Consider the following 25,589-nt stretch of genomic DNA (forward strand, 5'->3'; position numbering starts at 1 on the left):
CAGCCCTTTAGATAATTAAAGATGGCTATCTCATATGCCTCTCCACCTGAACCCCCATCTTTTCTTCTGGCTCATCATCTGTAATTTCTTTAATTGTGCTTCACATTCCTTGATCCTGAGGCCCCCCATAGTGTTGGTTTCACTTCCTGGAGTGTCCTCAGTAGTAACTATAACTCACATTTCCTCAGGAGTTCAACATCCAGTTTGTGAATTACCCAGGCTGTACCCCACTTGTCTTGGGTCCACCAGGTCAGTGGGTCCTGGAAACCATGTCATAGTAAGTGTGGATAAAGTGGATAAAAATTAGAGCAGTAGCACCTGAGTTCTTGTCCTGGGTTCACTACTCACCAGTTGTGTGACCTTGTGGAAATCACTTTCCCTCTTGGGGCATTATTTCTTTTGTAAAAATCAAAGGAAAGCATAGAAAGATGGGGTTGGAAGGGATCTCAGAAATCATCCAGTCCAAACTCCCAAGAACTTCAGGGATGCTTTTTACAACAGGGACTGCACTGGATGATCTCCAAGTCAGTCAACTCAACAACTATTTATTGAGTGCTTAGTGTGTGCCAAGCACTGTGCTAAATGCTGGGAATAAAAAAAAAAGGTCAAAAGAAAACCAGCCACTGCCCTCATGGAGCTTACCTTCTAATGGGCAAAGACAACACATAAAAAGAAGCCGAAAGGAGAGTGGGGAGGGAGACAAAGGTATCTGGCTCTGGGCATGGCAGAGGAATAGGAGGGCTGGGTGCCCTCCTTAAATGGAGGTTATAAGAAGAGCCATCCAATGAGAGGGAGAAGCTGCTGCAGGGGCAGAGAGTAGAACTCCCCCCCCAACCCCCCTTCCGCCCCTGCCCCTACATCCCCAACAGCCTGGCTGCCACATCGTGTGAGCCGCTGTTCTACTGGCCACCTCTCCATCTCTCTCCAACAATTTGCATCTCACCTCAAAGAGGACAAACCATCACCCTTCCTTATCAGAGCTGATGCTGGGTGAGCCCTACTGCATGGCTCATCCCTAACTGCACTTTCATGTGTCCACAGACTTCAGAGGAAGCCAAAAAGAAGAATTCGTTGGCAGCCCACACCTTGTCTGCAGAGTATTTTGATGAACCATTCAGAGTGAAAAGGGCAGTGAGTGTAGTCAGTATCATTACTTCTGTCCTCGAAGGTAAACTGTCTTTCACTTTAATACATTCACTCCTGTTGGTTTTGTTACAGTCCTTGCTAAGATCCACCAAAGTTAGCCAGGGTCTCCTCCTCATGCCTAGTGGCCTTGTATCTCACATCTTTATGGAAGTTAATCACCAGCCACCCCCACCAGCCCATACTGGTATATTATAAATACTTGACTATGGCCACAGCTGTGTCACATAGGCAATATGTCAGCATGAATCATTAGAACAGCTAACTCTATAAGGACCCAGAGTTGGGTAACGGGAATAGAACAAGAGAAATGGGGTTTCCATTTAATTCAACTCAACCAGTACAAATTAAGTACTTACTATATGCAAAGTAGCAAGACAATATGGTATGATGGATAAAGATCTGGCTTCAAAGTTAGGAAGGCAGATTCAAATTCCATATCTGAGCCATGCCAATTGTCCTTTAACTTCTCAGGGACCTCCACAACTCTCTTGAGAATTTAAGCTATAGAATAGCTGTTAATCTACAATGAGAGAAAGCATTTTCTTATTGGGAGTTTCTTATATCCAGGAAATCATGGGTCTAGCCCCCTAAAAAAGGGACAAGACAAAAGTAGAGAAAAAAACCTAGAACTATATCTGGAAGTAAAACAGGGCTCTAGAACAAGAGCAGAGCTATAGCTAAGGCTGGATGATCAGACCTTTGTCCTAGGGCACCAAATTTGGAGGGTCCTGACCATACCTACAGTCTTCAGCAGAGAAACAACAGAACTTAACACTTTGTTACCAGAAATAATTGGGCTTCCTCTCATGTCATTTCTGACTTCAAATTAACTGAGGGACAGACTTTGTGTCACTGGCTTTGGGCATAATGTGTGTTCAATGTACAGCTTTTATATCCTGGATATAAGAATTCCTACTGAGTGTTCTGACATGAAGGGCACTCAGCCCTAATACACAGGCAAAGAGAAACATGTAAGGATGGCTGGAAGGTTTGATGAGCTACTTAGACAACTGGGGCCCAAGGGATGGGGGAACTGGGACTAGGGAATTGTAGATGAGACCATAGCCAGTGGTAAGAATAGAACCCAAATGCTAGAAATCTAGAAAACAGAGCCAGAAAGTCCCCAGTAGAACCAGAGTTAGCCAAAGCTTGCTCTCCAGTGGTGTTACTTTGGAGAACCCAGGGTCACCCCAGTGCCAACACAAGGAATCAGAAAGTTCAGGCCCTCAAATCCTGTCTCAGGCCTATGCCAGCTGTGTGAGAACATGGGCCATGTCCCTGACCCTTCTCAGATCCTCAGTTTCCACACCTGCCAAATCCAGATGATAATAGCATCTACCTCAAAAGGTGTCCATGGGGTTCACCTGAGTGTAAAGTGTTTCATGGACTTTAAAACACTAAATAAATGTCAGTTGTTGTCATTCAGTTACTTGGATTTATCTTGGGAAACTGCTTTGGGGTGACTGAATCAGTCAGGAGCTAGGAGTATGAAATATACCTGTCCCAAAATGGCAATAGAAAGGAAGTCCTCCCAAAGACAGAAACAGGAGCCCTAAATCCCCAAGGAAAAAGAAGACTGAGCCCCCATGAGGTGTGACAATGGATATGGTCCCCTGTCAGACATTCACTCTTTAACCAGATCTTCTACCACGTTCATGACAGGGTTAGCAACGGCCAGGCTGTGGCTGATGGATATTTCTGTCTGGGGGAAAGTCTAAAATAAATCATGCCTAACTACTTGGCCTGGTGTTTTAGAGAAGTTTCTCAGAAGGTGAAATAATAGATTTTTTAAATATAAATTTGGGAAAGCTTTGAGCATGGAGGATGGTTTCCTATCCCTCCTCCCCTTGGGTATAGGAGGCAAAAGGATAACGGAAGACATTTGTCATGCTCACTTGGGAGTAGTGAAGTCCACTACAGACCCCTTCTCAGAATCATGGTTTTAAAGTCATAAAATATACATAGTATATATACATATATATGTATATACATATGTACACAATATATGTAATAACTATATTAAAATATAGTTATTAAAATATTTTAAAGGTTAAGAACTTGTAATCTAGACCTTTTCAAGAGGTGTAATAATAGGGCAGTGGATTTGAAGTCAGGAATACTTGGGTTCGAATCCTGTTTCTTGAACTTACTAACTGGGGAAAGTCACTTAACTTATGTGTGCCTCAGTTTCCTCACCTGTAAAATGATCAATCAGTTAATGAACAGTTAGAGTTAGGATTAGGTTTTCTACAAGTGTTTCTACATAGAAATAATTGTGAACTCAGAAATTTGAACACTGTCTGGAGTACCCTATTTCCTTTTCCTTTTTTCTATCTTTGCAAATGAACAAAATCTGGCCACAGAACTTTGAGTGGTACAGAGATAAAGAGTCCCAAAGACTAGTCTACAGCCTCACATTTATTCATGGGCTGAGTTAAATCTAACTTCAATAAAGTGGGAGGAAATTCAGGACAAGTTTAGTGAGATGGGTCAATGAACTTTGGAGATCCCATCAAAAAGAGATTCCTGAGCACTAAATAGGGAGATAAACCAGAGCTATTCCAGACAAGATCGATGGAGTTGCTTTAAAGGATGGAAATAGTTCTCCAGGGCAAAGTTGAAAGAGTTAGGTTAGATTATCCTGTATACAAGAAGATTGAGGGGCAACTTGATCAAATCCTTAAAACATTTTTACAACTCACTCCTACCCCACTAATGTTTTATCTCCAGAGAGGGCTGGGAATCTTCATTAGAGCAGCAAGAGAGAATTCAGTTAAACATAGGGAGGGACTTTCTAAACATTGACATGATTTAACCCTAGGCCAGGGATAGAGGGATGTTTGGAATTTCCATCCCTGGGGCTCTTTAGAAGATAGGAAGCCCTCATCAGGTCCTTCCTAGCTGAGATTCTGAGTTACTTTCTGTTTCTGTGCTTGGTAGAAGTTCTTTCTCTTGACATGTAATCGAGCACTCATGGGTTGATTCTTATCTTATTATTTAGAACTGGAAGAATCTGAGCAGAGATGCCCCCCTTGCTGGATCCGCTTTGCTCAGAAGTATCTAATTTGGGAATGCTGTGAGCCCTGGGTGAAGTTCAAAGATCTGATATCAAATATCGTGATGGACCCTTTCACAGAGCTTGCCGTCACCCTCTGCATCGTGATCAACACGCTGTTCATGTCTATGGAGCACTATAATATGACCTCATCCTTTTCTTCAATGCTCCAAATAGGCAATATAGTAAATCATCTTTTCTATTTACCAACTGTTGGGAAAGGGGGCAACCCCAAACTCCAGCTGATGGAAGGAATGGAAATAACCTCCACTGAGGAAAGGTTATGTTGGGGGCAGGTGGTTGGAGGAGACCTTTAGTTAGCTTGTAGGCAGGTTGAGGTGGCTAGAAGAAGGATGGGGACAGTATGGAATGGCTGACCTTGGCCGATGTGATAGGGCTGACCTTGGGAAGGAGGAAGACAAAGGGACCATCAAAATTCAGCTTGTGCCAGGAGGCTAGTGACAGTGTCATGTGACTGAAAAGATTCTTTGGATAGCAAGAAGGCGAGCTGGGTTTTAGTTTTCTCTCTCTACCGCTAACTGTGTGACCTTGGGTGAGTCATCTAACCTCTACAGGCCTTGGTTGCCCTGTCTCTCAATATGAGTATATTAATTTGTCATCAGTCTGATGGCAAGAGACTAAGCTAGATGTCTTTTAACGTCTCTTCTGGCTCCAAGATTGGTTATTTTAAGACTAGAGAAAAGCTGAACCACCTTATCTTGGTGGCTACGCTGGATCCTGTGGGGCTTCTCTAAGGAGTCAAGCCTGGCATGCATCTGTCAGATTCATCGCAGCATAAGGAAAAAATAGCTTTGCCTGCCTTGTACTCAGTTTCCTCTGAGTGATCTGTGATTTCAGTAATGCGGCCACTTTCTCCAATGAGGCAGATTGCAACCTGTCCATACTGCCCACTCTTCTTGGTGCTTTCATCCATAATTCTTAACTCACCAGGCCACTTCAGCCATCATCTGTTGTCTCTCGTCCTCACTTTGCTTTCTAATCACACGTTTTTGCTCCACTTCTTAAGCTTCAACATAATTGATAACACTCTTACACCCCTGCATCTCTGCATTGGCCTTTGAGTTCCTACTGGTTTTCATTTTTCTGTGATCATTGCCTTCCACGGCCCAGAGCCTTGACGGTGAGCCGGCTGAGGTCATGGAAACCATGGAGCAATTTCCCAAACACAATAATGTATGTAATGTACTTTGCAGAGCAAAGGACTTCATAGATGCTGTTGTTATTATTGGGGGTGGTGATAGTGTTGCTATCCAGCCCTATCTCCTCAGCCAAGGCACTCAGAATGGGGCGCAAATTCAATAACTGGCCCATCAGGCTGGAGGGCATGAGCAGGGCAAGAGGAATTTGTCCTCTACTGTATTTTATCAGTGTAGATGGGAACAACGCTCTCATTACTTGAGTTAAGGAGGTTTAGTAGTGGGCTGGGGATAGATGTGACTCATGATGGCTTCTTTAAATGGATACATTTAGAGGCACCACCCTTGTCCCCATTAAGAACAAATCTTTCTTTCATTTGGCTCTTCTATACTAATGCCCATATTATGTATGTAAAAATATACACATACATAAGTACACAATAATAACCAGCATTTGTATAACGCATTTATGTGTGTTAATTCATTCAATCCATACAACAACCTAGGGAATAGGTGTCAGTATTATCCCCATGTTACAGACCAGGAAATTGAAGCAGACTGAGGTTAAGTGACTTGCCCAGGGTTACCCAGCTAGTGTCTGAGGCAGGATTTGAACTTATGACTTCCTGACTCCAAGTTCTGCACTCTAGCTGCCTTAGACACACATATACATATATATGTATATATAGGTATACACACATAGATATATGTATGTATATCTATACAATATATGTGCACATAACATACATGCTCATGAATAAACATGTGTGGGTATCTGTGTATGAATAGACACATACATATGTGTGTGCATGTATCAGTGGACCAGAGAGGGAAAGTGATTTGTCCAAAGTCCCACAGCCCATCAACGGCAGGGGTGGGTCCAGACCACACACCTCGTCAACTGGCCACAGCCGTCATTCTCACTGCCAGTCTCCCAAGCTATAAGTGAAGAGTCTACACCTGGTAACCATGTGGGTCCAAAAGGGGGCATAAGCAGGCAGGTATTTAGGGGAACGCACCCTCAGCTTTCTATTCTGTCCCGAGAGGGAGCATGGCTTAGAATCCAGCGTTGCTGAAACCTCTTTTCCCTCCTCAGTTCTTCACAGTGATTTTCACTGCTGAGATGGTACTCAAGCTCATTGCCTTCCATCCCTACTATTACTTCCAAAGGCCTTGGAATATCTTTGACAGCGTCATTGTCACCTTGAGCCTGGTGGAGCTGGGTCTGCCCCAACGAGCCAGCTTGTCTGTGCTCCGTTCCTTCAGACTGGTAAGATCTCTTCTCAGGGAGTTTGGGAAGCACACCTTTATTCAACTCATGTCAATTCAACAAGCCTGTATTATGTATGTACTGTGCTCCAGACACTGGGTATACAAGGAAGAAAAACCCGACAAATTGACCCTGCCCTCAAAGAACTTCCACTCTACGGGGGAGGGGTGACTACAATCACAATACTAGCTAACATTACGTGCCAAGCACCATGCTAAGGACTTCACAACCCTGGAAGTAGGGACTATTATTATTCCCATTTTACAGTTGAGGAAACTGAGATAGACAGAGGTTAAATGACTTGCCCAGGGTCATACAGTTAATAAAAGTGTCTGAAGTAGGGTTTGAACTGGGGTCTTCCTGGCTCTACTCACTGCACCATCACGGAATTCCAGCTCAGCCATCAATTAAAATAATCCCCGTAGAACTAAGGAAGCAGAGGATGTCTGTGCTGCTCTGCAGTTGAGGAAGGCAGGGAACCTACCAAATACAACATACACATAGATTCAAAATATCAACAAAGTAAATACAAAGTATTTGGGGATGAGGCTAAAGGGAAAGGAGAATCATAAAGAGCTTCCTGTAGGAGGTGGCACCCCAAGCAGGGCTTTGAAGGAAGCCAGGGCTTATTTCTAAGCAGTGGACAGGAGGAAGGAGAGTGGTCCAGACCTGGAGTACAGACAGGGCCCAGAGACAAGAGATGGGATGTGGATGGGGAGCAAGGAGAAGGCCGTTTGAACTGGAAAGTAGAGTGCGTCCAGGAGAGTTTATGATTTTTAATATGATTTATCAGTGATATTGTTCTCTCTGAAAAGGGAGGCTGGAGCCAGGTTGGAAAGGGCTTTGAAAGTCCAACGGAGGACTCTTCAGTGGAAAGAGTCCTGGAGCCCTGGAGTCCCATGCTGCCTGTGCTACTGGGTCCTGACAGATGATAGAGCCCTGGCTGAAGCTCAGTTTTCTAATCTTTAAAATGAGGGCATCTAGGGGCAGCCAGGTGGCACAGTGGATAGAGTGCTGGCTCTAGAGTCAGGAGGACCTGAGTTCAAATCCAGCCTCAGACACAATACTCACTACTATGGGACCCTGGGCAAGTCACTTCACCCTGATTGCCTCAGCAAAAATAAATTAATTAATTTTTTTAAAAAAGATAAAATGAGGGCATCTAAATCAGGGGTTCTTAACATGGGATACATGGATTTGGTTTTAATACGTTGAGAATGATTCCAAAATAAGTCGTTTTTGTAATCCTGTGCATTTTATTTCATACATTTAAAACGATTGTTCTGAGAAGGGGTCCCAAGGCTCCACCAACCTCCCAAAAGAGGCCTACATGATGTAGAAAAGATGAAGAAAAGATTAATCTTGTTCTGCTAGGTCTCAGAAGGCAGCACTGGGAGCTGCAGAGAGGGAGATCTAGGCTTGAGATCAAGAATAACTTCCTCTCTTTTAGAGCTATCCCTGAGTGGGCTGGGCTGCCTGGGGCAGGGCCAGGTGAGGAGGGTGGAGAGAAGGGGTTGGGGGGACCCTCTCTCGGGAAGTCTTCCAGCAAGACTGAATGATGCCTTACGAGGTAGCTTATTCTATGGGTGGGTAAATGTATGGGGTGGATTAAGTGGCCGCTAAGGCCCCACCCAACTCTCAAGTTCTGTGATTCTGTGGCTGTTTGTAGAATGTGAATCAGCCGCAGGCAAGCTTCCAGGGTTGGGGGAGGAAACAACTACCACCCAGGTAGTATCACTTGATGGGTGGCTTTCCACATGTGTCTCTGTGTGAGACAGCCAGTGGAAGGAAGCACAAATGAGCATATCTGTATCTTCATTTTGCCCAAAGGGCCCTTGTATGCTAAAGCCTTATCTGCTTCCCTCTTGGTAAGGGGTTAGTTTACCAGGCAGGGCAAGTCTGTGATGATGAGGCCGCTTAGATGGAACCCAGGCTGCATTTCAGCCGTTACCATTGTTCTGAGATCCTTCCAAGGAAATTGGGAAGGTGGGAAGGTGGTGCTGGTTGGTTTCCACCAAGGAAACTGCTCCTTCCCCTTCAGTCAGAAGGATTTGGGGCAAACTCCTCCCAGACTCAGGGGCCAGAGCATGAGTTACAAGCCGTGCCTGAAATGCTCCTTTCATGGCACGAGACTCCTCCTCCCAACACTCCCTTCCAGGACAGCAGCTCCACCTGGAGCAGAGCCTACTGTCTTCCTGCCTTCGGCTTTTAAGGGAAGTGGACACTGGCCTTCCTCAGGCAGGGGGAGCTGCTACTTCAGACTCAGCTTTGTACTTTGTCTGTCGTCACGCTGTGGCAGTTCTCATTGCTGGAAATGTAGGAAGAGTGACTTTGACTTGGGTCCTGGCCCTGAGAACAACAATGCTACTGATAAATGATATTTAAAATGATAAACCAACAAGTATTACCAGCGAAATCATATTTGTAAAGCACTTTGCAGCCCGCGTTGTGGCTCAGTCGTGTCTGACTCTTCACGACCCCATTTGGGGTTTTCTTGGCAGAGAGACTGGAGTGGTTTGCATTTCCTTCTCTAGCTCATTTTTGCAGATGAAGAAACTGAGGCAAATAGGGTGAAGTGACTTTCCCAAGGTCACACAGCTAGTAAGTATCTGAAGCCAGATTTGAACTCATGAAGGGGACTCTTCCTGGTTCCAAACCCAGTGCTCTGTCCACTGTGCCACCTAGCTTCCTTTGAAGACTATAAATGCTGAATATTCCTAATAACAGTTCATATTTATGCAGCAGATTGAGGCTTTCAAAGCACCTACCTTAGAACAACCTTTGGAAATAGAATGGGCATAAGACTGGGCGTCAGACCTTGGGTTCAAACCTGAATTCTTCCCCTTCCAATCTGCAAGGCCCTTGATGATGCCTTTACCTGACTGGGCCCCATGTCTGTCAAATGAGGGGGGTGAGCTCAGTGGCCTCAGAGACCCTTGACAGCTAGTCTCCAGCAGATCCTACCATCCCTTCTTTCTAGGTGAGTCTAAGACAGATCGAGGAGCGTCCTTGGGGCCACACAGCTAGTGACTGTTAAGCAGTCCCCAGCTGGGTTGTTCTGAAGGTTTTAAGGTCCTGTTTTTGGTGCTGTCCAGGTCCTGATATCAGAAAACATCAGGAAAAATCAGGATGCTAGGAACTCCCAACAGAAGTCATTTGCCAATAAGTGAAATGGGTCCACTAAAGAGATTGGAAGGACCTCCAAGCCCATAGTAGAGAGGATGGTCTCTGAGCAAGGCAGGCCCCAGGGAAGGTCATGAGTGTGACCTGAATCTGTTGTGCTTGTGACAAGTGGTCCCAGAAAGGAGCTCAGGAGGCTCTGCAGCAGCTTTGGGCTCCAGGGCCTGTTCAGATACAGAGATTTGGACAATGGAAAGAACTCTGAACTAGCAGTCAGGAAGACCTGGGTTTGAATCCTGCCTCTGACAAGTACTAGCTATGTGACCCTCGGCAAGTCACTTATCTCCTCAGGGCCTCAGTTTCCTGATTGTAAGTTGTAAGATAAGTAAGTTGTAACCATTGTTACCTACTTCCCAGGGTTGTGGTGAGGCTCAAATGTTTGTGAACCTTAAAGTACTGTGAATGAATGAACGAAGGAGCATCTATTAAGCACTTATGCCAGGCACTGTGCTAAGCACTGAGCCCACACATAATCCAAGCAAACACAACATTCCCTGTCCTCAATGGGCTTACATTCTAATGGGGGAAGGCAACATTTAGAAGGGGATAGAGATAGTGCTTGTGCTGGGATAGTTTGGAAATGACCAGAAAGTGACATGGGAGCTTGGTTCCAGGCAAGAGGAGATCAGAACCCAGACTGATGGACCTAGTCCGGGTAGATGACCAGAAGGCAGGTGGCAAGGTTTGGGGATCAGCCAGAAGGTACAGAAATGGTACAGAAATGGTATCTTCATCATCGTCATCATTGTCATCGTTGTTGTTCTGAGACCTCACCTCATTGCCCTAAGGGAGTATTGAGGAACTTCAGGCATAAGAAGTTCAAAACAGATCAATAGCTCCCTTCCCTGACCTCACACATTGTAGTGCTGTTCTCCAATTGATGCATTTGTGGGTCTAATTTTCTTAGAATCATCCATTTAGAGCTTCAAGGCCTCACAAAGGACATCATTATCCAGTCTCCTCATTTTGCAGATGAAGAAACTGAGGCTTAGTGAAGGAAAGTGACCGGCCTATTCTTGGCCATGCAAGTAGAAAGTGGCAGAGCTGGGGTCCCCTCTGAGCCCACACCCAGTGCTCTTCTCTCTTCCCTTGCTTTGTCAAGGAAATGGGGCTGCTGGGCTTTGTCTCTATAGGCCACAGCACAACGCTCAGAACCCAGAGGACACTTCATAGATGGATGCTGATGCAAAGAAGGGGTTTAGGCTAAACGCCATTTAAGGTCCCCGGCGGTCCCCAGTTGCTGATCCATAGCCATCTAGGGAGCCAAGCTTGAGGTTCTGTATTGTTTCTGCCAGTCTGAGGGATGGGTTTGCTTTGACTCATCCATAAACTCTGGCCAGCTGCCTTCCCCTCCCCCAACAACCTTGTACCCAAAGGTCCATATTCACAAGAGAGCTGCGGGGTGGGGGAGGGTGATCACGGAACAGAGAGCAGCCAGATGACCCATAGAATGGCTGAAACCCATGGCTCCAGCCCTTGTTAGCCCCTAAGCCACCAGCCACATGATGGAAACTTGGGAGTCATGGGAACTCGATCTCATATATGCCCAGCTAAGCCTAGGAGACATTTTCAAAAAAAATGACTGAATTCTTGACAACAGACATTGATTAAAGGACTCCTCTATGCAAGGCATTGTTCTGGTTGCTGGGAATATAAACACAAAGCCAGAATTATCTCTGCCCACTAGGAGCATGCACACAGATGAGGGCACATGACATACACACAAAGTTATACAAAGGAATCTTAAGAGGAAGAGCAAGGCCTGACGCTGGGAAGAATAAGGAAAGGCCTCGAGAAGGAGTCAGGGCCTGAGCTGGGCCCTGAAAGAACATGGGATGCTAAGAGGCAGAAGGGTGGAGGGTCTGCATGTGGACTACGAAGGATGCCCTGTTCAGGGCACACAGGTGGGATATCATAGCCAGGGAATCGGCTGCCAGATTGACTAGAGGGGAGGGTGTGTGAAGGGCAGTGATGTGAAATAAGAGTGGAAAGGCAGGGGCCCGAAGGTTATTCATTCTAAAAAACACTTCAGCTGCAGAATAGTCTTCTCCAGGAAGCTTTCCCTAGCCCCTCTTAATCCCAGTGCCTTCTTCTCTGAACTGCTTCCTGTTTATCCTGTGTATGTTTTGCTTTGAATATTTTTGTTTGCATGTTGTCTCCTCCAGCAGATTGTAAGCTCCCTGAGGGCAGGGGCAGTCTTTTGCCTCTTTTTGTGTCCCCAGTGCTTAGTGCAGTACCTGATTCATAGTAGGCTCTTAATAAATGCTTACTGATGGATTTTTGGTCGATCAATTGATTCACAGCAAAGCTGACACTAATAAGCCACTCTGAAGTTTTCAGAGAGTTTTGTATACATTTTCTCGTGTTATCAGATATCGTTATCTTCGTTTGACAAACAAGGAAACTGAGGCTCACAGAGGTTCATGACAGCTAAGCCTTGTAAAGATTTGGTCCCAGCCCTCAAAGTTAAAGTCTTGCTCGGCCCGCTATCTCTCAAGGGTAATGGCTTCATTGAAGACTTGGGGGCATTTGAGTAGATGATAATGACACTGAGTTAACCCCCACTATGTTTCTGCTTTTTCCCAGCTGAGGGTCTTCAAGCTGGCCAAGTCCTGGCCAACCTTGAACAATCTCATCAAGATCATTGGCAACTCTGTGGGAGCCTTGGGCAACCTCACCCTGATCCTAGCCATCATCGTCTTCATCTTTGCTGTGGTTGGAAAGCAGCTGTTTGGAGAGAACTATGTTAAGCTCCGTAATGAAGTCACGGGGCAGTTGCCTCGTTGGCATATGCATGACTTCTTCCATTCTTTTCTCATTGTGTTCCGAATCCTCTGCGGGGAATGGATCGAGACCATGTGGGACTGTATGGAAGTGTCTGGGATATACATGTGCCTCATCGTCTTCTTAATGGTGATGGTGCTGGGGAACCTGGTGGTAAGTAGCCAGATCCCATTTAAGGGGGTTCACATCCTCCCTTGTAAACATATCTCCTGGGCTGCAAAGCTGGCTCAATGGTGTCCTAGCAACTCTCTGGATTTTCTATACAAATATTCATGTCCAGGATTTCAACCATTTCTTCTTTCCCTTTTATAGATGAGGAGAGCACTGCCCATAGGGGTAAATAATGTGCCCAGCCCTGGGCTGCATTCAAACCCACATCCTCTGACTCCAAAGCTGACTGTATTTCCACTGCTCTGGCTGTTCTTCTGTCTCCATTCTCTGAAACCTCTTGGTGGCCTTAGACACTTCAGATTGCTTTCCTGACACTCTTTCACATCTTGGCTTTGGAGATATTGGCCTTTCACGGTTCTTCTCCTACTCCTCTAATAGTTCCTTCTTTGCTGTTTTTTCCTTAATGTCCCCCTTAAATATGGGTATATCCACATTGCCTGGGTCCTTCTTCTCTACAAGTGAAATCAATTTTCCTGCAAGCCTAAAAATGTGGTATTTAATATTAAGAACAGTATTCCTGATGTGATGATAATAATTAAAAGGATTTCCCACTTTTAGATTTTGCCAGGTACTTTACCAATATTATCCAATGTGATATTCACAATGACTCTGAGGTAGGTGCTATAACTATTCCCCATCCTATGGATGAGGAAACTGAGGCAGGCAGGCAGAGGGTAAATAAGCTTCCTAGGGTCACACAGCTGGGAAGTATCTGAGGTCTTCAGGACCACACTGCCTTCTTTGCCTCCCTTGCTCTCAATCCAAACCTCCAATCACCAGGGCTCCGCTGCTCAGCAGAGTCATGAAAACAATCAAAATTTCACACCAATTGTGCTGTGTGATATGGTAACAAGTTTTTTCTCAGCACCATGATGTCCCCTGTGATTCAGGCCAGACAGAGGACAGGAAAGCTGTCCTCTCAGCCTGCTCCCTCAGCTTGTGTCAGTAGACCCTTGAATGATCAGCTAGGTGGCACAGTGGATAGAACCATGGTCCTGAAATCATAAAGTCCTGAGTTCAAATCCAGCCTTAGATACTTATTAGCTATGTGATCCTGGACAAGTCATTTACCCTCTGTCTGCCTCAGCTTACTCAGTTGTATAATGGGGATGATAATAGTACCTACCTCCCAGTATTGCAGTGAGAATCAAATGAGATACTCTTTGTAAAGCACTTAGGACAGTGCCTGGCACATAGTAAATACTATAGAAATGTTAACTATTTTTTAGTGTCCTTTCCCATTTTGCCTCATTTTCAGATGGTAGCTGCCCTCACCAGATTACTGTAGAGCTAAGGAACGTGTTCTACAATCTACAAATCCATGGCTGACTTGGAAAATGGTGGTCCAGATAGTTCTCTTTTCTCTTTCCTCATCTGTAGGTCCTCAACTTGTTCATTGCTTTGCTGCTGAATTCCTTCAGTGCTGACAACCTAGCCTCAGAAGATGATGGAGAACTGAACAACCTGCAGGTAGCCCTGGCCAGGATCCAAAAGTTCATGCATCTCATAGTGCAGGCCATTCGGGACTTTTGGGGCAGAAAGCTCAGGACTTCAAAAGCCAAAGAAGAGAAGCAGAAGGTGATGGTAAAAATGGCCCTCTCCGAATCAGGAGCCCCAAACCACATGGCTGCCCAGGTGCTCACCAATGTTGGCAGCATCAAAGATAACCCAGCTCCCAATGGGCTGGCCTTGGAGTTGACCATGTGCCCCACCAATGACCCTGGAAATGTCATGGTAAACAGCAACATGGAGATCTCAGTCCCAATGGCGGTGGCAGAATCTGATATCGAAGATGAGGAGGAGGAGGAGGAGGAGGAAGAGGAACCAAATGTGGCATTAGAAGTGGCTCCAAAACAGGTGAAGAATTCTCATTTGGGGCATCTGTAAAATGATGAGAGGGAAATCTCCATGTCTTTCTGTACCAAAAGAATTCATGGAATTCACATAGATAGATATAGATATGGATATGGATATGGAGATATAGAGATAGAGATAGAGATAGATATAGATATAAATATAGATATAGATATAGATATAGATATAGATATAGATATAGATATAGATATAGATATAGATATAGATATAGATATAGATATAGATATAGATATAGATATAGATATAGATATAGATATAGATATAGATATAGATATAGATACAGATACAGATACAGACATAGACATGGACATGGACATGGACATAGACATAGACATAGACATAGACATATACATATACATATACATATACATATGGATATGGATATGGATAGATATAGATATATAGATATAGATATAGATATAGATATAGATATAGATATAGATATAGATATAGATATAGATATAGATATAGATATAGATATAGATATAGATATAGATATAGATATAGATATAGATATAGTTAAGGGGTACAATGGTTACAGTGCTGGAGTCAGCAAGACCTGAGTTCAAATATGGCCTCAATAAATGACTAGAGTTGTGTGACCCTGGCAAGTCACTTGCTTCTATCTACCTCCATTTCCTCACCTGTTAAATGAAAATAATAATAATAACCTATCTACCAGGGTTGTTGTGAGGCAAATGAGATAATTTATAAAGTGTTTCACAAACCCTAAAAGCACTACGCAAATGTGAGTTATTATTCCTATAACTACTACTGTTACCATTATTGTGATATCTCCAACACCTAGCATGGTGCTTGGAATATATAATAAGATAACATTGTACAGTATAGGACCTATGGCGTCACCTGCAGGCAGTCATATCTGTGAATCTGAAGCTTGGAAAGGGAAGGCAGAGAGATATATGGGAGGCACCTATGTCAAGGTGGGAGCTGAAGCTTACAGAACAAATGAGTTTGCCAAAGGAGAGAGTAGAGGAAAGGGTGAAGGACAGACATTTGGGGGGGTAATAATAATAATAATAATTATAACAATAATGATAGTGAGCTTTTATATGCCATAACAACAACCTTGGGAGGAGGTCAGTGCTATCATTATTCCTATTAACAAATGAGGAAACTGAGGCAGACAAGTTATAAATGACTTGCTCAAAATCAGAGCTAGTGTCTGCAGCAAGATTTGAATTCATGACTTTTTGAATCCAGCACTCTCCCACTGCCCCACCTAGGTGGCTACATTTAGAGATCATTTACCATAAGGGATTAGGAAAGGATCATCTGGGTTAAGGGAAAGAGGGGAAGAGGTCGAAGGAAAGTATTGGGTCTCTATAGCCAAAGGAAGAGAGAGTCTCCAACAGGAAAGGAGTGGTGATGGGGGCACATGCCCCAGAGGGCTCAAGAGGGCTTACAGAATCCCAGAATTGGAGAGTTGGCAAGGACCTTTTGGGCTATTTAGTCCTATCTATACGGGAAGGGATCCCTACTCTAACCCACCCAACCAGTAGTTGGCTGGCCTCTGCTTGAAGGCCTCCAAGAAGGGAGGGGCCACCCCCTCAAGAGACAGCCTGCTCTCTCTGCTTTGGAACAGCATGCACTGTGAGCTAATTTTGCTTTTTGCTGACAGCAAGTTTAAATCTGTCTCTTCACAATTTCCACCCATGGTGTCCTGGGCTGTAAAAGTGGGTCAGTGGTGTTCTAGGAACTCTTCAGTTTATCAATGTCATCCTTAAATTGTGGTGCAAAAAACCTGGACACACTAGTCCTGATGAGGAGGTCTGACAAGGGCAGAGAGTTGTGGAACCATCACCTCCCTTTTACTGGAGTCAATGCCTCTTCCCACTGTAGTTCCAAGATCTCGTTAGACTTCAGGGCTGTTTCATCACACAGCTGATTCATCTTGAGTTCGTAGTCTGCTAAAACCCCCAGGTCCTCTTCAGAATGACTACTACCTATCTGTGCCTCCCCTATCCTATAGTTATGGAACAGATCTTTGGTATGCAAGGGGAAGCCTTTACACTTGTCTCCATTAAGTTTCATCTCATGAGATTCAGCCTAGTGCTCTAGACTGGTAAAATCTGTTTGGATCCTGACTTTTGTCACCCACTATTTTAACTCTCCTCCTAAGGTTTTTGTGATCTGCATATCTGATTAAAATGTCATCAGTGCCTTTATCTAAATTTGATAAAAAATGTGACAGCACAGGGCCATGTACAGATCCTGGGGTAGTGCACTGGAGACTTCCTGCCACATCAATAATGGACCACGAACACCCAACAATTTGTGAATCCATCTTACTGTTCTATTGTTGAATTCACATCTCTCCATCATCTCTTCAAAAATAGCATGAGATAGGCAGCTAGGAGGTGCAGAGGAGAGAATACTGGACCTAGAGTCAAGAAGACCCGAGTTCAAATCCTGCCTCAGATATTTACTATCTGGGCAAATCACTTAACCTCTGTCTGCCTCAGTTTTCTCATCTATAAAATGAAGATAATAATAGTACCTGCCTCCCAGGGTTTTTGTGAGGAACAAATGAGACAATATTTGTAAAGTGTTTTCTTAACCTTAAAGCACTATATAAATGCTAACTATTACCATTGTCATTGTTATTTATCATTATTATTATTATTACTTTATTTTAAAAAACCCTTGTGAAAATGTGGGTAAACTATATCCACAGCATCACTTTCATCTACTTATTTAGTTAGTAATCCATCAGAAAAAGAAAATTTGTTTGGCTGGGCATGATTCCTTCTTGATGAAGCTAAGCTGGTTCTTTGGAATAACAGCTTCCCTTCCTAGGTATTCACCAAGCATCTCTTTAAGCACTCTTGCTGGGATTTTCTCAGGAATTGAAGTCCTTACTGGCCTATAGCTTGAAGACTTCGTTCTCTTCCCCCTTTATTTGAAAATCAATACGTTTGCCTTTCTGTGGTCTTGTATGGCATCTCCTGTTGTCCATGAGCTGTCAGAGGCCATTGCAGTGGTTCAGCCATCACACCTGCCAGGTCTTCTCACACACAAGAACAAGGTTCATCTGACCCAGGAGCAGCCAAGTGTGCTCTTACTATCTCTTTCCTTATAACAATGATCAGTTCATAGTCCTTTTGGCCTGCCATTTACAATATAAAGGTCATTCTCCTTTGAAGAGAAAACAGAAACAAGTGAAGACACTTAGGCCTTCTCTCCAGTGTCAGTTACTGTGGTCTCGTCCAAACCAAGCAAAGGTCCTAGTTCTTCTTTAATCTTCCTTTTTCTCCCAATATAACTAAAAAGCCATTGGATTTGGTGACTAAGAAGTCTTAAGTAATGCAGAATGGGGCAGGAAGTGTCAGATTCTAAGGCCCTGAGAAAAGAGTGGCTAGTGAAGAAGTGGAGACATCTTTTTCAAGAATCACTGAATCATAGGTTACACCCTTGATAAAGAGGGCTACGTATATTCGGCATTACTGGCCAGCCTTGATTGGCAGCCCTCTGGAGTTGGTCAGTGAAAGAAACAAGAGGAATGGGATGGGAGCAAAGCTGATATAAAAGGATCTTTTTTAGGTTTCAGTTGACTTGAGCATGTTGAAGTTAGATGTGGAGAAATCAGTGGGGACGGGGAAATTGAAGACGCCTGGGGAGAAAAAGGGATCAGGCCTAGAACAAGGTTCTGTTGGTGGGTAAAGGCAAATTCTTCTGTCCTCCCCTTTCACCTACCTGCCGACTTCACAGCCCACTTCTTATGTAAGTGGGAACAACATCTTGGGCACTAATAGATGAGCTTTGTCTTCCTTATGAAAGAAGTCAAAGAGGAAAGTGTGAGTGATGACCTGAGAAGCTTTGAAAGATATGGTTTGTTGAGAGCTCTCATGCAATGGCCTCTATCTTCACATTTGTTTAAATCGTTTTCGTATAAGAACTTTCTCTGGGGATTTGAAACCCAGTTTCTTGGGGGTTTCAAACCACAGGGCTGACCCTGAAGATGGATGATCACTGGGCTTCTCTCCCATTAGGAAGCCCCCCTGCAAGAAAAAGGAAGGCTCCAGGAGAACCACCATCACCCCATGTCTGAGACGTCTTCTGAAGATTTAGCCTTGTACCTGGATAAGCAGTGGAAGGATACCCAATTGGGTGGCAGCCCCACAGAGGTAACACGGGATGCCATGGCATTGGGCTGAAGGCTGACCAGTTTGGCTGCCTAGCACCAGGCTATTTAACCCTCTGCTTTCCTTCACTGAGTAGGGGCACCAGGTAAAACGTGCCCTTCCCTAGAGTCAGGGTTGCCCAGGGCCAAGAGATTTTGGTCTACCTTAGAGACAGAAAACAGATTTGAGCCTCATCAGAGTTTTGGTGCTGGCATATATTCAAGAGCTGAGCTTGGAGAGTGAGAGAGAGAAAGAATGGTGCAGGAGGGGGATGCACTGAGAAAGCTGGACTTTTGGAGACGCAAGCAAGGAGAAACTGAGGATGGTAATCAAGTTTGGACATTTTCCTTTTACCTCACTTCACTTTTCTTTTACCTAAGAATCAATCAATCGACATTCATTAAAATGTCTGTGGTATGTGGGTTAAATGATGGGGAGAGAATGACAAAAATGAAGAGACTCCTGTCCTCAAGAGTCCTACATGGGGGGAGAGGTGGTCAGTAAATAAATAGGCATATTAAAGATACACAAGATATCCATATATAATAATAACCACATTAAAGATACAATTATAAGTATAAAGATATACATATATGATAATGTATAAATTAAAGATACAATGGTATACAGCTATTCATATATAATAAGTATATTAAAGGTATAAACAATAATAGACATGACAATGGTATAAAACTATATATAATAATAAGTATATTAAAGATACAATAATAGTCTTATCAATGGTATAAAGATATACACATTAAAGACACATATAATAATAAACATATTAATGGTATAAAGATTACATATACAATAATGGGTATGTTAAAGATACATACAATAGGCATAGTAACAGGAATAAAGATATACATATACATGAAGCAAAAACAATATTAAAGATCCATACAAAGTCGATACAAGGCAACCTTAGAGTGGAAGGTCTAGTTGCTGGCTGGAGAGGGGGAGGGGGGAGATCCAGAAAGGCTTCATGTAGAAGGCAGATCTTCTGCTGAGGAAATCAATACCAAGTGTTTATAAAGCTCCTGCTATATGCTAACCACTGTGCTAAGTGCTGGGTACATAAATAGGAGAGAGAAAGACAGTCCCTGCCCTCAAGGAGCTTGCAATCTAATAGACACAAAAGGAAGCTGAAAAGGGAGGGAGGGAAAAATACCTAGGAGAAGTGCATGATGGTGGTGGAGTCCATCCAAGCAGTGTAGCTGGTGGTAAATGAACAGTTGTCTGGGTTTCTGAGTCCTCATTAAATGAGGGCTTTGGGAGGAGTTTTTGCCCGGTTCTCCCACCCTCCAATCAGTGGGGTAGGGGCAAGACGGTACTGAAGAGATGTAAGTATCAAAGCTTGGTGAGAATGAGTCTAGGCTCTGCCACTCGCAGCCTGTGTGACCCTGGGCAGGGCACCTCCCCTGACTGGGCCTCAGTTTCTCCCCAAACAAGATGTGCTAGCAATGCCTGAGGTGCCTTCATCATCCAGTGTCCTGTGACCATAAGGCAAGCATAAGATTCACCAGGCTGTGCTTCTGTCCTACAGAGAGGAGATGTCACGAGTTGCTCTGAAGGCAGCACTGTGGACATCCCTGATCCAGAGATAATACTGAAGAAAATCACGGATCTCAGAGAGATCTTGGAGGAGCCCAAGGATTGCTTCACAGAGGGTCAGTAATTGGTTTCCTTTGAGTACCTGGCTAGCCCCAGAGCTAGTCTTTTCTCTTTGATCAATCCTTCACTTGGGTTTCTTCTAGGTTATGGAGGGAAAGTTAATGAAAACCTGTAAGAAACATACCTTCAAACAGCTTCCTTCTTCCCATCAAAAAGCCCCTATTCTCCTAATCTTACTTGGTGCCAAGTTGGGCATCATCTAGAAAGTGACACGGATGCAGAAAGCTTCCAATCTAATCCAGGTACATGAACACAGAATTAGCAAGAAGGGAACCCCCAACTTTCTCCAGTTCTTGAGTCTGCCACACCCCCAAATCAGTTGGGGTGTCCAAACTCCTAGGTTTCATCTTAGCAGGTTTAGCCCACAAAATAATGACACAGAAGAGGTATTTAATAGAGACTAAAAGAATATAACCTATGAGGGAATTTACAGCTCTGTGATGAACGTATTGATTCAACAGCAGTTGAAATACCAGGCATATGGTCCATCAAGGGAATCATAAGCCCATCAACAATGAACTATCTCAATAATGACTCCTATTTAATAAAAGCAGATCACTTAATAATAATATGAGAAATATAAGGCATACAATTATTCATCTGAAGAGATAAGCACTAAGTCATAAATCCACACCTGTCCTAAACCCAGAAGAAGATGCCGGGACGTGAGTTAAGACTTCTCAATTTCTCACAAGGCAAAAGACAGAGATGGAGGGCAGGTTGGGGAAAGGGGGATGGTGAAAAGGACAAGAGAAGAGATGGCAGAGACAGAGACAGAGAGATACGGAGATAAATCCACTCTGTGAGAGTTGGAAAAGACCTCAGAGGTCACATAATGCAACCTATCCCTAAAAACAATCCTCTAGGTCATCCACTACACATGGTCATCCACCTTGTTTGAAGCCCTCCCACTGGAAGCAGCACACTCTACTTTGGGTCAGCTCCAATCCTTAAGAAGTGGTTTTGTTTTGCCTGACATCAAATTTGAATGGCCTCTTTCCAGCTTTCCACCATTACTCTACATTCTGCTCTCTGGGGCCCAGCAGAACAAAAGTATTTCCTCTTCCTCATGACTACCCTTCCAATACTTGAAGCCAACTCCCATGTCCCACCCTGAGGCCTCTCTTCTCCAGGTTAAACATCCCTACTTCCTTCCACTGGTTCTCACCATCCCCAAGCTCAAGACTAGCTGTCTGGATGCTTAGCATTGTCCTCAAAAACATGGTGCTTATAACTCCCGGTATGGTCCAGCTAGGGCAGAGTACCAAAGAACCATCTTTTTATTTCTGGAAGCTATCTCTCTCTTAGGGCATAACTTGGGGAAGCTAGGTGGCTGGACTCTGGAAGACTCTGCTTCCTGAGTTCAAATCTAGCCTCTAATACTAGCTGTATAGCCCTGGGCAAGTCACTTAACTCAGTTTACCTCATCTGTAAAATGAGCCAGAAAAGGGAATGGCAAACTACTCTAATATCTTTGCCAAGAAAAGCCCAAATGGGGTCACAGTCAGACATAACTGAAAAAAAAAATGACTGAAAATGCCTCTCTTAACGGAAATCAAAATCAAAGCAGCATTTCAGTAGCCATGTCACATCTTTGACTCATATTGACCTTGAAATCCACTAAGACCCCCAGAACTTTTTTAGATAAACCATGCCTTCCTCTTCTTATGTTTATGAAGTAAATTTGTTGGACCTAAGTCTAAGACCTTACATTTATCCCTTTTTAATTTCATCTTATTCAATTCTGTCCAATGCTCTAGACTGCTAAAAATCTTTTTTGAAACCCTGAATTTGGAGTCAGAGGACCTGGCTACTTAACCATCCCTTTTTTCTTGGCCTCAGTTTCCTCATCTGTAAAATAAGGGTCCCTTCCAACTCCATAGCTATGGTCCAATGAATAATGAGAGGCAGAATTGGGAAGGCACTAGAACCCTTGCCTAAAGCATAGTGGCCAGGGTATCTGAATCTTGATTGTGGGTAATGGAGTGGGAAGTTGGAGATGGGTAGATTGGCTGGCTACCATGTTGTATGTCCCACTTCAATGGCTTCTCTTCTTCCAGACTGCATTAGGCTCTGTCCATGCTGCACAGCAGACACAGGAAAGTTTCCTGGATCTCTCTTCTGGAGCCTGAGGAAAACCTGCTACCGTATTGTGGAACACAACTGGTTTGAGAGTTTTATCATCTTTATGATTCTGCTGAGCAGTGGAGCCCTGGTAATTGGAGGTTTGAACTGAGAGCAAGGGAGGCAGTGTGGTGAACAGAGCAGTTTCCTGAAGTCAGATTGAATTCATAACCAAGCATTTATTGAGCAAGGACACTGTGCCAGGCACTGACCTAAGAACTGTAGATATAAAGACAAAGCCAAAACAATTTCTGCCCTTCTAGAACTTACGTTCTAACCCAGAAGATGGGAAGGGAATACGCATTTATTGATCACCTACCATGTGCCATGTACTGTGTTGAGCACTTTATATACTTACAACAAGCTTGCAATTTAGGTACTATTATTATTGCAATTTTGCAGTTGAGAAAACTGAGGCAAACATAAGTTAACTTGCCCAGAGTCACACAACCAGTAAGTATTCGAGGCAGAATTTGAATTCAGATCTTGCTGACTCCAGTCCCGGTGTTCTATTCACTATACCACCTCATTGCCTGTTGAAAGCAAGAGTGTGAATTCATGAAACAGAGTGGAAAATAGTCAACCTTTTTTCAATTTGTCTTGGTTGGGACCTGTGATTGCATCAGTGTGTTGTAAGGAGGGGGTACTGAGGCAGATTGGCAGTTCCTCCAGAACTGACAGAATTTCCTGTCCTTCAGAGTTGCTTGAACCAGAGATTCAAAGACTTGCTCTGGATCCCACAGTAAGTGCCGGGGACCAGATTTGCACCCAAGTTCCCCCAAACTCTAGACCTTTCTTCACTCTTTTTCTACCTCTCCTCCTTCTCTTTTCCTCCTGATGCTGAAGCCTGCCAATACTCTGGGACACAGCCACTGTCCCCCTGGGGTGTTGTAGCTATCTGGGGACCTGAGCCATTCACCAATGCCCAATGTTCCTCATACATTTGCGATGAGTCCAGAATCCTTTTTCATAAGAAAATGTAGAACTAAAAAAAAAAAAGCAAAAGAAAGAAAAGAAAATTGGGCTAGTCCCATAGTGAGAGTGAGGGATGACCAGTACGCAGTCAATCAATATCAATCCCCTCATTGTCCAGACAAGTAGAAGGAGTTCCCCCAGCGCATGGGCTGAAGCCCTTATAAGGAGAATTACAGAAAGTAGAGATAAGAAGAGCATAGGATAGGAATGCACGGATGGATTGAGATTTGCATTGGTGGAAGGAACATCCACATTGGTGAGAGCCCCAATTTATTCAAGCATCAAAATATTGGAAGTGGTTGCCATTAAATCTAAGCAGGCTACAATTCTTAATAAACTCCTTTTGGCTCATTTCCACAGTCTGAGACAACCTGAGAAAGGCAGCCTGGTGCAATGGAAAGAGCACTAGGTTTGGAGTCGAAAGACTTGGGTTCAAAACCTTCTGCTTTCCCTTAATACCTGTATTACCATGGACAAGCCACTTGCATCTTCCTCAGTTTCCTCTTTTGTTCATCTATGATCCTAGCAAAGCTGTTGATCTTTTCTGCATCATGGAACCCCTAGGGTAATCTGATGAAGCCTGTGGACCCCTTCTCAGAATAATAGTTTCAAATACATCAATTAAAATACATGGGATTACAAATTCTATTCAGATATAGTTATCCACCAAAAAAAAAATTTTTTTTTAGAACAAGTTCACAATCCCAAGGTTAAGAATTCCTGGATCCTGTGAAAGGCTCCTTTTCTTGTTGCTTGCAGGGCTCCACCTGATTGTTTGAATGGAAGCATTTATCCCACCCAGTTCTGATAGAATGGCCATTTTGCAACTGAACTGAAATGTATGCATGTATGTATGCATGCATGTATGTATATGCATATGTGTGTGAGTGTGGGTATCCACACATGGATAAGTATGTACAGTATATTCATATATATGCGTGTGTGTATACATGTATATGTGCACATACGGAGAGAAAGAAAGTAACAGTGCCATCTTAGAAGCCCATCGGAAAGGGTAAGAGCTAGGATCTCTTGACACTTTTCTGCCTAGTGATGATGTGGGTAGGCATATCATCTGTCTCTCTTCATTCCAGGCTTTTGAAGACATTTATCTGGATGAGAGGCACACACTGAAAGCCATCCTGGAGTTTTCTGACCTGGTGTTCACTTACATCTTTATCCTTGAGATGCTGCTGAAGTGGGTGGCCTACGGCTTCAAGACATACTTCACCAATGCCTGGTGCTGGCTGGACTTCCTCATTGTGGATGTGAGTACGGCCCTCCTGGACCCTCTTCTTCCATGGTTGGGTGGCACACAAAGGCTGCTGAGATAAAATTACAAGTTAAGGGGGCTCCTTTCCAAGACTTCTGGGGACTAGCCTCCACCACATCTCTAGGGACAAAGGAGAGACTGCAGCTGGCTGATGGATAAGATGAGGAACCCTAGCAACTCTTTGAAACATCTGAGGCTAACAGGCTTTGCGCTGAGGCAGTGTCTGTAACTCACAGGGCCTCATTTCCTCATTCAGAGAGAACTGAGAGCCATGAGTGCTTTCTCTTGCCTTTCCACAGGCCTTCAAATGTCAGGGTGAAGCACAAAGACATCACAAGAGGTGTTCTGTGCTGCTACTGAGTGGGATGTTTTCCTTTCGGAAAATGTGGGTGGGAAATTGGCACCAGGACTGCAGAAAGAACTCTGGCATGGGAGCTGAGAAAGTCCTGGGCCAGGGACTGGAACTCTTGTTGACTGCTAAACAAGCCAAGTTTGGGAAGAACGCAAGCAACTCCAGCGGACGTGTTCATGGATTGTTTTGCACCCTGCCATCTGGAATCCATCTGGAATGCTGAGACTCCAGGATTCACAGCTGGAAGGGGGCCTTACACCCCCGGTCCAACCCTTTCATTTTGGTTGCTGTTCAGTCATCTCAGTCGTGTCTGACTCGTGATGACCCCATTTGGGGTTTTCTTGGCAAAAACATTGGAGCATTTTGCCATTTCTTCTCCAGCTCATTTTACAGATGAAGAAACTG

The 25,589-nt window shown here is 44.0% G+C and overlaps 1 protein-coding gene across 1 annotated transcript in view; it reads left to right on the forward strand.

Annotated features, from left to right (window-relative positions):
- SCN10A (sodium voltage-gated channel alpha subunit 10) overlaps window positions 1-25,589 on the forward strand; it is a 93,970-nt gene that overhangs the window by 50,595 nt on the left and 17,786 nt on the right. The window contains exons 11-18 of the mRNA XM_078152078.1: window positions 1,051-1,168; window positions 4,148-4,386; window positions 6,455-6,628; window positions 12,395-12,745; window positions 14,144-14,605; window positions 20,333-20,456; window positions 22,521-22,675; window positions 24,654-24,827. Of these exons, the coding sequence (XP_078008204.1) occupies window positions 1,051-1,168; window positions 4,148-4,386; window positions 6,455-6,628; window positions 12,395-12,745; window positions 14,144-14,605; window positions 20,333-20,456; window positions 22,521-22,675; window positions 24,654-24,827 (1,797 nt within the window). The remainder of the gene's footprint in view (window positions 1-1,050; window positions 1,169-4,147; window positions 4,387-6,454; window positions 6,629-12,394; window positions 12,746-14,143; window positions 14,606-20,332; window positions 20,457-22,520; window positions 22,676-24,653; window positions 24,828-25,589) is intronic.

Source organism: Phascolarctos cinereus, unplaced genomic scaffold (genome assembly GCF_003287225.1).
Source record: "Phascolarctos cinereus isolate Bilbo 61053 unplaced genomic scaffold, phaCin_HiC Scaffold_4;HRSCAF=312, whole genome shotgun sequence".
Classification (NCBI taxonomy): domain Eukaryota; kingdom Metazoa; phylum Chordata; class Mammalia; order Diprotodontia; family Phascolarctidae; genus Phascolarctos; species Phascolarctos cinereus.